This window comes from Somniosus microcephalus, chromosome 5 (assembly GCF_052327205.1).
Source record: "Somniosus microcephalus isolate GS21.2 chromosome 5, FLI_Smic_1.0, whole genome shotgun sequence".
Classification (NCBI taxonomy): domain Eukaryota; kingdom Metazoa; phylum Chordata; class Chondrichthyes; order Squaliformes; family Somniosidae; genus Somniosus; species Somniosus microcephalus.
In genome coordinates this window covers 119381302-119394233 of record NC_140991.1, presented here as the reverse complement: position 1 = coordinate 119394233, position 12932 = coordinate 119381302, and the positions used below count along the sequence as shown (strand labels likewise).

The 12932-nt window shown below is 50.8% G+C and overlaps 1 protein-coding gene across 1 annotated transcript; it reads left to right on the top strand.

Annotated features, from left to right (window-relative positions):
* The first annotated feature begins 1185 nt into the window (after positions 1-1185).
* Positions 1186-9768, top strand: LOC147117278 (uncharacterized). The gene is made up of 3 exons (XM_085988126.1): positions 1186-7774; positions 8168-8297; positions 8456-9768. The coding sequence occupies exons 1-3, from the start codon at positions 7538-7540 to the stop codon at positions 9589-9591; spliced, it is 1503 nt and encodes a 500-aa protein (XP_085844252.1). The 5' UTR covers positions 1186-7537; the 3' UTR covers positions 9592-9768.
* Positions 9769-12932: the final 3164 nt, after the last annotated feature.

The window sequence follows — 12932 nt, the reverse complement described above, 5'->3', positions numbered from 1 at the left end:
GAGTCTGTCGATTGAATCGATCGGGAAGGGGAGTCTGTCGATGGAATTGATTGGGAGGGAGAGTCTGTCAATTGAATCGATTGGGAGGGGGAGTCTGTCAATGGAATCGATCGGGAGGGGCAGTCTGTCGATGGAATCGATTGGGAGGGGGAGTCTGTCGATTGAATCGATTGGGAGGGAGAGTCTGTCGATGGAATCGATTGGGAGGGAGAGTCTGTCGATGGAATCGATTGGGAGGGGGAGTCTGTCGATGGAATCGATTGGGAGGGAGAGTCTGTCGATGGAATCGATTGGGAGGGAGAGTGTCGATGGAATCGATCGGGAGGGGGAGTCTGTTGATGGAATCGATTGGGAGGGGGAGTCTGTCGATGGAATCGATTGGGAGGGAGAGTCTGTCGATGGAATCGATTGGGAGGGAGAGTCTGTCAATGGAATCGATCGGGAGGGGGAGTCTGTCGATGGAATCGATCGGGAAGGGGAGTCTGTCGATGGAATCGATTGGGAGGGAGAGTCTGTCGATGGAATCGATCGGGAGGGGGAGTCTGTCGATGGAATCGATCGGGAAGGGGAGTCTTGTCGATGGAATCGATTGGGAGGGAGAGTCTGTCGATGGAATCGATTGGGAGGGGGAGTCTGTCGATGGAATCGATCGGGGGGGAGAGTCTGTTGATGGAATCGATTGGGAGGGGGAGTCTGTCGATGGAATCGATTGGGAGGGAGAGTCTGTCGATGGAATCGATTGGGAGGGAGAGTCTGTCAATGGAATCGATCGGGAGGGGAAGTCTGTCGATGGAATCGATCGGGAGGGGGAGTCTGTCGATGGAATCGATCGGGAGGGAGAGTCTGTCGATGGAATCGATCGGGAGGGAGAGTCTGTCGATGGAATCGATCGGGAGGGGGAGTCTGTCGATGGAATCGATCGGGAGGGGGAGTCTGTTGATGGAATCGATTGGGAGGGAGAGTCTGTCGATGGAATCGATGGGGAGGGGGAGTCTGTCGATGGAATCGATCGGGAGGGGGAGTCTGTCGATGGAATCGATCGGGAGGGGGAGTCTGTCGATGGAATCGATCGGGAGGGGGAGTCTGTCGATGGAATTGATCGGGAGGGGGAGTCTGTCGATGGAATCGATCGGGAGGGAGAGTCTGTCGATGGAATCGATTGGGAGGGGGAGTCTGTCGATGGAATCGATCGGGAGGGGGAGTCTGTCGATGGAATCAATTTGTAAAGGGGGTGGTCGGGACTGGGGAGGCCGAAGGCTTCCTTGTGAATCCTAAGGGGAACACTCCTGCTCCTCTTGGCCCACAAAGAGCTTTAAACGAGGCAAAGTTCTAAAACTTACCTGGGCCTCTTCTGGACAGTCAGTTCTTCCCACCGTGCTGTTGTTGCGCGGCAGCAGACAGAGCAGGGCTCACCTTGTGTTGAGGTTAAAAATAAATCGCGCACTGGTGACAGCATTGGACGGCGACTTTTGCATGTTAAGTAATCCCCTGCCTGCCTTTGGAAGGAACCTCATTCAGGGCCTGAATCGCCTCCCTAAATATTACAGAGGTCAGGAATAGGGTCAGGTTAAACATAGAAGATAGGAGCAGGAGTAGGCCATTCGGCCCCTCGAGCCTGCTCCGCCATTCAATGAGATCATGGCTGATCATCCAAATTCAGTACCCTGTTCCTGCCTTCTCTCCATATCCCTTGATCCCTTTAGCCTTAAGAAATATATCCAACTCCTTCTTGAATATATTTAATGAATTGGCCTCTACTGCCTTCTTTGGTAGAGAATTCCACAGGTTCACCACTCTCTGGGTGAAGAAATTCCTCCTCATCGCTGTCCTAAATGGCTTACCCCTTATCCTTAGACTGTGACCCCTGGTTCTGGACTCCCCGACCATCGGGAATATCCTTCCAGACTCTAGTCTGTCTAGTCCTGTTAGAATTTTATAAATTTCGATGAGATCCCCTCTGAATCTTCTAAACTCCAGTGAGTACAAGCCCAATCGACCCAATCTCTCCTCATACGTCATTCCTGCCATCCCAGGTATCAGCCTGGTGAATCTTCACTGCACTCCTTCCATGGCAAGAACATCCTTCCTCAGATAAGGTGACCAAAACTGCACACAATACTCAAGATGTGGTCTCTCCAAGGCCCTGTACAACTGCAGCAAGACATCCTTGTTCCTGTACTCAAACCCTTTCACTACGAAGGCCAACATACCATTTGCCTTCTTAACCGCCTGCTGCACCTGCATGCTTATTTCAGCGACTGGTGCACAAGGACGCCCAGGTCTCGTTGCACTTCCCCTTCTCCCAATCTATTGTCATTCAGATAATAATCTGCCTTCCTGTTTTTGACACCAAAGTGGATAACCTCGCATTTATCCACATTATATTGCATCTGCCATGCTTCTGCCCAATCACCCAACCTGTCCAAATCATACTGGAGTTTCTCGGCATCCTCCTCACAGCACACACGCCCACCCAGCTTTGTGTCATCTGCAAACTTGGAGATATTACACCTAGTTCCCTCGTCCAGATCATTAATATATATTGTGAATAGCTGGGGTCCAAGGACCGATCCCTGCGGTACCCCACTAGTCACTGCATGCCACTCGGAAAAAGAGCTGTTTATTCCTACTCTTTGCTTACTGTCTGCCAACCAGTTCTCTATCCAAGTCAATACCTTGCCCCCAATCCCATGTGCCTTAACTTTACGCGCTAATCTCCTATGTGGGGCCTTATCGAAAGCCTTTTGAAAATCCAAATACACCACATCCACTATTTCTCCCTTATCTATTTTACCAGTTGCATCCTCAAAAAATTCCAGTAGATTAGTCAAGCACGGTTTACCTTTTGTAAATCCATGTTGACTGTCCAATCTGGTCACTTTTTTCCAAGTGCTCTGCTATTACATCCTTTATAATGGACTCTAGCATTTTCCCCACTACCGATGTCAGGCTTACCGGTCTGTAATTCCCCGTTTTCTCTCTACCACCCTTTTTGAACAGTGGGGTAATATTAGCTACCCTCCAATCCATGGGTACTGTTCCTGAATCTATCGAATTTTGGAAGATGACCAGCAATGCATCTACTATTTCTAGGGCCACTTCCTTAAGTACCCTAGGATGTAGATTATCAGGCCCTGGGGATTTATCGTCCCTCAATCCCATCAATTTCCCTAACACCATTTCCCTACAAATACTGATTTCTTTCAATTCCTCCCTTTCATTAGACCCTATGTTCCCTGACATCTTTGGGAGGTTATTTGTGTCCTCCTTTGTGAAGACAGAACCAAAGTATGTATTGGTCTGCCATTTCTTTGTTCCCCATTATAAATTCCCCTGATTCTGACTGCAAGGGACCGATGCTTGATTTCACCAATCTTTTTCTCTTCACATATCTATAAAAGCTTTTAGTCAGTTTTTATGTTCCCTGAAAGCTTACTCTCATACTCTATTTTCCCCCTCTTAATTAATCCCTTTGTCCTCCTTTGTTGAATCCTAAACTGTTCCCAATCCTCAGGTTTACTGCTTTTTCTGGCCAATTTATATGTCCTCTCCTTGGATCTTATGCTATCCCTAATTTCCCTTGTTAACCACGGTTGAGTCACCTTTTTTGTTTTATTTTTATGCCAAACTGGGAAGAACAAATTCTGTAGTTCATCCATGCGATCTTTGAATGTTTGCCATTGCCCATCCACCGTCAACCCTTTGAGTGACATTCCCCAATCAATCCCACCCAACTCGCACCTCATACCATCGTAGTCTCCTTTATTTAAATTCAGGACCCTAGTCTCTGAGTCAACTATTTCACTCTCCATCTTAATGAAGAATTCTATCATATTATGATCGCACTGACCCAAGCGGCCTCGCACAACAAGATGGCTAATTAATTCTTTCTCATTACATAATACCCAGTCTAAGATGGCCTGATCTCTAGTTGGTTCCTCGACATATTGGTCCAGGAAACCATCCCGTATACACTCCAGGAATTCCTCCTCCACAGTATTGTTACTAATTTGGTTAGCCCAATCTATATGTAGATTAAAGTCACCCATGATAACTGCTGTGCCCTTATTGCACGCTTCTCTAATTTCCCATTTAATGCCATCCCCGACCTCCGCATTACTGTTTGGAGGTCTATATACCACTCCCACTAACATTTTCTGCCCCTTGGTATTTCTCAGTTCTACCCATACAGATTCCACATCACCAGAGCTAATATCCTTCCTTTGAATTGTGTTAATCCCCTCTTTAACCAGCAATGCTACCCCACCTCCTTTTCCTTTTTGCCTATCTTTCCTGAATATTGAATACCCCTGGATGTTGAGTTCCCAGCCTTGGCCACCCTGGAGCCATGTTTCCATAATCCCAATCATATCATATTCGTTTACCTCTATTTGCACAGCTAATTCATCCACCTTATTACAAATGTTTCTCGCATTAAGACACAAATTCCGATATTTTAACCACCTGCTCCCCCCGACCCTAACCCGCCCGTCGGGGTGGTTAAAATCGAGGCCAATGTAACTGATATCTACAAATATCCTAGCCAATATTACTCCAATAAAACATTTTCATTCTGACACTCAATGCAACCTCATTTACTCACTTCCTTCACAGTCTAGACCTGTTTATTTACTTGGTTGATAGATTCCTTGGACTGGGTGGGGGTGTGGGGATAGGGTTAGTATCACTTAATCTGGATCAATGCAGAGAGCTATCCATCTTTCATGAGAAAATCTGATGTGTTTTAGATAAAGGATTCACAGTAGTTTCGGATGGGCCGGCCTTTATTGTCCTTATTTTCTCCATCTCTGTCATTCAGCTTTAAGCTCATTTTATCTTTGAACTTAACCTTGTGTACCTGAAATGGAAAGTGACCTTTTTCTATTTTTGGTACTTTTTATTAGCAAAAACATCCATTCTGGTGGCTGCTGCATCTGTTTAGATCAATGACTGATCTTTAGCAATAGACAAGCTACATACAACCTGTTCTTTAAGGACAGAGGGATCCATAAGTATATCCCTAAGTCCAGGGTAGAACCAGAGTTCTATTCATGCTAGGACTTACTCCGTTAATTTTTCCAGTTCCTTGCATGAGTAGCCAGTGCTCCTCCTAATTAAAAAGCTGAATCTGCTATCCATTTATACAGAGAATTACAGCAGCCTAGGTTCACAGATCTAATTATAGAAAAAGGAATTATTATTAAAAGAATATCATTTTATATTTCCAGAAAGGGAAAAGATTGAAAGAAGCAGAAACACTGTTATTATAATATTACAAATCTATATTTTAAAAAACTGCTTATAAAAGTGCTTTAAAATGTACTTTTATTATTAAAAACATATTTGGTTTTGTTTGACTACATAAAATAAATCCCCAAATTTGTAACATGCTTAACAAGTTTGGGATTTATTCTTGGTGTATCTTTAAAATAGAGGCTGGCCTTTTTTGAAATTGCTGTCATAGATATTCATTAAAATTCTGCGAATTCGTCTGAAGTATGAAAAGATTGTTAAAGGCAAGATAAATCCTAGTCAACCGTGAACTTTTATCCTTCATCGTACATGGGCACTGTTTTACCGGAGATAGACAAATAGAGTAATTGACAGAACAGTGGGTTACATTTACTGTTGGAGGTAATGGGACAGTGATACAACTAGCTGTGAATTAATTTCCAACCTGTGTTGGTTGCCGTAAAATTTGGTTTTCACTTGGCTTTCTCTCTCTAATGACTATACTGGCGCTCAAGAAAGGATCTCAAGGGAGGCAATTGGAAAGGTTTATCCTTCTACCCACCCACCACATGATATTTTCCAAGCTCTGGCTAATTGACAGGCATTGGAGTTAAACTGGGTACAGGCCAGTCTAGTCCTCTCGTTTCCTAAATTTATACCTGGAAATGCCATGAGCAGAATTTGATATTCCTATTTTTTAATTAATTTGACTCACTTTTCCCTGTGCTGTCATTGCACTGTAGCCAAGGTGGCCACAATAATGAATAATGTCCACCAGACCGACGTTAGCATTTGAAGCCTAGTTTGATGAATCAGAACCAATGGTTATTCATAGGTGCACAAAGCACAAGCTAGCTAATACAGATCTATCAAATGGTCTAATAAATAGCCTGGACATCATTTGCTGCCTCCAAACAAAAGAGGCAAGCAAAAAATTGAAGAGAGTGTGAGTGGAAAGGACAAATACCATCAAAGGACTCTGGCTAGTCATAGGTCAGAACCATGAAGTCACACAACACAGTTCATCTCAGATCTAAGTTGTTGAACAGTTTTAAGAAATGCATATTATTCACTCAAGCTGCTCATTGCTATCAATGACCTTCCCTCCATCATAAGGTCAGAAATGGGGATGTTCGCTGATAATTGTGTAGTGTTCAGTTCCATTTGCAACTCCTCAGATAATGAAGCAGTCCATGCCCGTATGCAGCAAGACCTGGACAACATTCAAGTTTGTGCTGATAAGTGGCAAGTAACATTCGCAAGTAACAAGTGCCAGGCAATGACCATCTCCAACAAGCGAGAGTCTAAGCACCGCCCCTTGACATTCAACAGCATTACCATCACTGAATCCCCCATCATCAACATCCTGGGGGTCACCATTGACCAGAAACTTAACTGGACCAGCCACATAAATACTGTGGCTACAAGAGCAGGTCAGAGGATGGGTATTCCGTGGTAAGTGTCTCACCTCCTGACTCCCCAAAGCCTTTCATAAGAACATAAGAAATAGGAGCAGGAGTAGGCCATACGGATCCTCGGGCCTGCTCCGCCATTCAATAGGATCATGGCTGATCTGAATCCAGACTCATGTCCACTTCCCTGCCCTCTCCCCGTAACCCCTAATTCCCTTATCTGCTAGGAAAATGTCTATCTCCATTTTAAATTTATTTAATGTTGCAGCTTCCACAGCTCTCTGGGGTAGCAAATTCCATAGATTTACTACCCTCTGAGTGAAGAAGTTTCTCCTCATCTCAGTTTTGAAAGGGCAGCCCCTTATTCTAAGAGTATGCCCCCTAGTTCTAGTCTCACCCATCAGTGGAAACATCCTCACCGCATCCACACGATCAAGCCCCCTCACAATCTTATATGTTTCGATAAGATCGCCTCTCATTCTTCTGAACTCCAATGAGTAGAGTGATATGCCATCAATGACTCAAAGACAGCGGCCTAGAAATTCAGTCTGGACACTTTTGGGGCGCTAAAGTCGGGCGCTCGCTAAAGTTAGCGCCCGCCGGAACGTGTAGGCCACATCGCCGAAATTCAGTAGAGTTGGCCCTAAGTTTGGCCGAGCGCTGAAACTGGCGTTGAAATGCTGTGTTCCGGCGCTAAGCCGGCGATGCGGCCTAATAACGCCGAAGCCGGGCGCAGCGCAGGTGCGGTCATGTTTTGATTGACAGCAGACACCCTGACGCTGGCCAGCTCTTAAAGGGGGAAGGGTCAACTTTGACTGCTGCCACGCCCTGCATACTGGAGCCCTGCAGCTAGGCCTCAGCACTACTGGTGTGCCAAAATAGCGCCTGGAGCAATGGAGAGGGCCCGTGAGCGAGCGCAGCGCTTCTCAGAGCATGCTCTGAGTGTGCTCATTCATGGTGTGGAGAAGAGAAGAGAGATCCTGTGCCCGGACAGTGGCAGGAAGGCTCCCAGGAGCCAGTACAGGAGAGCCTGGGGCAAAATCGCCCGCAGGGTGTCATCCACCTGTGATGTCCCCAGGAGTGCGGACCAATGCCGCAAGAAGTTCAACGACCTCACTCGGATGGTGAAGGTGAGTACCCTTTCCAGTGTCCCCCTCATCCTTGCATGTGCACCTCACATTATGGGCAAAGGGACCTCAAAGGCCTAATGGGCAGCCCTCCTCCCGCAGCAATGGCACTTGCATGTTCATCAATAGCACTTTCTGCACTTAACACAGTGGCCAAGCTATTCGACCATGGGAGGCAGTGCACCCAGCAACAGGGCACCACACTGGCCAAGCTATTCCACCATGGGAGGCAGTGCACCCTGCAACAGGGCACCACATTGGCCAAGCTATTCCACCATGGGAGGCAGTGCACCCAGCAACAGGGCACCACACTGGCCAAGCTATTCCACCATGGGAGGCAGTGCACCCAGCGACAGGGCACCACACTGTACTTAGAGGCCGTCCTTTCTCTTGCAGGCCAAGCTGGCGAGCAATGTAAGGAGCCAGGCTGTCACTGATCTGGAGGACAGCATGGCACGACTCATGCGTGGCCGGGTGACTGGCCCTGTCGCGATCGGCGAGGCGGACCCTGTACTGGTACCCACTGGTAAGGACATGACCGGTTGCACCTCTCTCGTTGCCCTCGCGCTTCAGATCTACATCCTTTCCCACTGACCGACAAATGCGCATAATGCACCACTCAGGCCTCCCTCGCTGACGGCCTGTCCTCACTCTAAAGCTACTCTTGTGCCTTCCTGCTTTCAGCTGGTGAGGAGGAGGTGGTCCCTGAAGCGCAGAGAGCCAGGCCCTTGGAGGAGGAGGACGTCGAGGACCAGGAGGAAGGCGGCACATCGGGGGAACCCTCCTCCGCGCCAGGGGATGGCAATGGAGGGGAGACGTCTGGCCTGCAGGAGAGCCAGGGGGAGGTGTTGGAGGGGAGGGCCGAAGCTGGTCCCAGTAGGGTGGACGCACGCGGGAAGGCTCCGGCAGCACGCCGGCCTTCTGCCCAGAGGGGGGAGGTGTTGGAGGGGAGGGCAGAACCTGGCCCAAGTGGGGTCGACGCACGTGGGAAGGGTCCCCGGAGGGAGAGTCCGCCCTCCAGTCCGGACACGGTCCTCGCCCAGGAGGTGCGCGTCCTCGATGAGATGTCGGCGGCGTCTGAGCGGCGCCACCAAGAGTTCATGGGGGTGGTCGAACAGATGCCTCACGCCATTGAGTCCCTGGCTCAGAGTGTGGTGGCTTTCGGGGAATCACAGGCCAGGGGGTTCGAACAACTCACGGCAGCGCACGACAGGGGTGTCCAGCAACTGGCCGCAGCGCACGACAGGGGTGTGCAGCAACTCGCGGCAGCGCAGGACAGGGGTGTGCAGCAACTCGCGGCAGCGCAGGACGGGTGTGCAGCAACTCGCGGCAGCGCAGGACGCGGGTGTCCAGCAACTGGCCGCAGCGCAGGACGCGAGATGAGTGGTGCCGTCCAGACACTGGCAGAGCTGATGCGGGCACATACCAGGGCAGTTCAGGCACTCACTTCTGCCACACTCGCTGTGGCACGGAGGCATCGCCATGGCAGCCGCCACCCTGCTGCAGCACAGCGGTCTGGCCTCCCCCAGATTGCTGCGCTTGCTACACTGCCAGCCCGGCCGAGTGCCAGTGTCTCTGGCGAGCAGCGCGCACCTGCCATCAGCCAGCTTGCCCCCAATGGTGCTGCCGACACTGCCACTCCCCCAGCCAAGGTGCGACGAGCTGCTGCTAAGACTGATGCTGCCCAGCTGCAGCAGTCAGCAGGCGGCCCCTCCCGGGCCAGGCCTCGTCTAGGCCGACCCCCAAGGGCATCTGCCGACACGCTTTGTGGCCCTCATGAGCCTTCCCCCAGCCTCGCCACACCCCAGGGCCCAGGTTGAGGCGGAGCAGCAGGTCGGCCAGGGGCCGGAGAAGCCTGTCTAAGGACTCACCCTCTCGGCACACCCATTAGAGTGTGGTGAGAGCGGTTTCTTTTATATTGGGGGGCTTGTGTTGTGGGGGGCATTATTTTGTTAAGGCCGAGGATCAAGGCATTTTTTGTTTTCATGGGGGTGTCTCTGTTGTGGGGGGGGGGCTTATTTTTGTAAGGCCGCTGTTGAAGGCCTTTTGGATGGGCAAGTTTTGTTAGTCCTCCCCAGGTTTTGGGAGTGACAGATGTTTTTGACTGTTTTTTGGGGGTCTTGTCTGTTTTTCTGTTTCATGTGGGAAGGGCCCTGAGTTTGTGAAATAAAGCTTTTGATTTATTCAGCATGTCCAGGTGTCATGTTTGAAGTGGTTGTTGCGTTAACCGGCTGAGGGCTTGCGGAGCGGCTGCCTCAGGTGCGTTCATTGCCACAGGCCATTCCCTGACAGGGGGCCTAGAAGTGTCGATCAATAAGCCCCCGGCGGACGACGACGACTCCTCCTCCCACTCCTCCTCCTCCTCCTCATCATCATCATCATCATCATCATCATCATCATCATCATCATCATCATCATCCTCCTCCTCCTCATCCTGTGCAATGCCAGGTGGCAGTGCCTGAGTCCTGCGGATAGCCAGGTTGTGCAGCATGCAGCACACGACGACGAACTGGGAGACTCTATCCGGCGAATACTGAAGAGATCCTCCGGAACGATCCAGGCAGCAGAACCGTTGCTTGAGGACGCCTATCGTTTGCTCGATGATGTTCCTTGTGGCTTGATGGCTTTCGTTGTATGCCTCCTCCGCTGGGGTCCTGGGCGCGCGGAGCGGGGTCATGAGCCATGTACACAAAGGGTAGCCCTTGTCCCCGATAAGCCATCCCCTTGGTGGAGGCTGTGCCTCGAACATGTCAGCCACAGTAGTCTGGCGCAGGATAAATGCATCGTGGCTGCTTCCTGGGAAGCGGGCATTGACAGCTAGGATGCGCTGCCTGTGGTCACACACCAGCTGTACATTTAGGGAATGGTAGCCCTTCCGGTTGCGGTAATCCTCGGCATTGTGGATAGGTGCCCGCATAGCCACATGCGTGCAGTCAATGGCGCCCTGCACCATGGGGAAGCCCGCGATCCTGCCAAATCCGACTGCACGCTGCTCCTGCCTCTGTCGGGTCATGGGGAAGGAGATGAATTGGTGTCTCCTCGCGTAAAGTGCATCGGTGACCTGCCGGATGCAGCGATGCGCGGCGAACTGGGAGATGTTCGCTATGTCCGCAGCAGCGGCTTGGAAGGAGCCGCTTGCATAAAAGTTCAGAGCCACCGTGACCTTCACTTCCACCAAGAGAGACGTCCTGCACATCAGCTGTGGACGCAGATCTGTGTGAAGCAGCTGGCAGATCTCTGCAACCACCTCCCTTCTGAAGCGCAGCCTCTTCACACAATGCGCCGCAGTCATGGTGAGATAGGACACCTGCTGCCAGTATTGCCTGAGTGGGTAAGGCCTACGTTGCCGACGCCTGATGGCCCCTCTGCATCTAGGCTTGGCTGGCCCTCTCTCACAGCATCTGCGAGCCCTTCGCACATAATGCTGCAACTGAGGGTTGGCCCCCCATACAGCCCCCATAATAAAGTTGAGAACAGATAAATCACAATGAATCAAATGTCAAAGCACTGGCCAGAAGCCAAAAATACCTCTCCTATGTTGTCCCAAATCAGTAACCTCTGTCCCTTGGTCTCTGTCCAGAAATCCAAAGCAGTGAAGTCATTGCAGCAAAATGGCTGGGCTTTATAGGTCAGTGTAAGTGCCCTTTAATTTGCGCTCCCCGAGGCCCACAGGGCCTCTTTTGCGTTCCACCTCACAGTTCTTAGCAGCGCCACGCCCACATTGGGCGGGCGCCACTGAATTTCCGGTTTGGGGCGCACAAACAGCGTTGCGCGACGATATGACGTCATAAGCGGCGCACGCACCTGAGCGGGCGCAAACACTTTGCGCCGGCGCTAAATGTCAACTGAATTTGGGCGTCGGCGCAGGTCGGACTGCGTTCAGGCGCTAAGTGTCTAGCGCCGGAAATATAGCCCTTTTATGGCGTTAGCGGCTGGCGCAACCCACTGAATTTCTAGGCCAAGGATTCAACTGAAGGCTTTTAATCACTAAGAACATAGCAGCATAGCAGGTCTTCCCACATCGGGTTCGTCTGGTAGTGAATGACTCATACAGCTCCTGAGACCTTTATATGGCAAAAGACAGGGGCGTAGCCAGTACACACAATAGGAACAAAAGGGTACGGTTCACACAATACAAGCAGGTAAAATACAAGCAGGTCTGATGAAGGCATATTTCATCACATTCACCCCTTCTACAGATTTAGTCTGTCCGTGGGTGTGATAGTCCTTCCTGAACATCGCAACAGTACCTCGGGTTCCGACCGGGAGTCCGTGGTGCCCTCCTGGGCATACCCATGTGCTGGGGGTGTTGCAGGTACTTCTGGGGGTGGTGAGGATACCTCTGGGGATGGTGGAGGTTCTTCTGGGGGTGGTGGTGATGGGTCGTCGTCGTCGCTTCCTGCCGAGGCGAGGTCCTTTATGGACACGGTGTCTTCACGCCCGTCGGCGTGCTTGACGTACGCGTACTGTGGGTTTGCGTGGAGTAGGTGTACTGCCTCCACGAGGGGATCTGTTTTGTGGCCCCTCACATGCTTCCATAACAGGACTGTCCCTGGGGTGGAGAGCCACAAGGGTAGGGATACTCCTGAGGTTGATTTGCGGGGAAAAACAAACATCTTCTCGTGAGGAGTGGCGTTAGTAGCAGTACACAGTAGCGACCTTATCGAGTGGAGTACGTCTGGGAGGACCTCCTGCCAGCGGGAGGTGGGGAGGCCTTTAGACCTTAGTGCTAAGGTGACCACCTTCCACACTGTCGCGTTCTCCCTCTCCACTTGCCCATTACCCCGGGGGTTATAACTAGTGGTCCGACTCGTGGCTATCCCCTTCGACAGCAGGTATTGGCGCAGTTCATCGCTCATGAACGACGCCCCCCTGTCAGTGTGGATGTAGTTAGGCATGCCGAACGTGCAAAACAGGTTGCCGAGGCACTTGATGACCGTGGCACTGGTCATATCTGGGCAGGGGTAGGCGAATGGGAAGCGGGAGTACTCGTCCACAATGTTGAGAAAGTACACATTGCGGTCGGTGGAGGGGAGTGGTCCCTTGAAATCTAAGCTCAGGCGCTCGAATGGCCGTGTAGCTTTGATCAGGTGGGCTCGGTCGGGCCTGAAAAAACGGGGCTTGCATTCCGCACAGGTGCGGCAGTCCCTGGTCATAGACC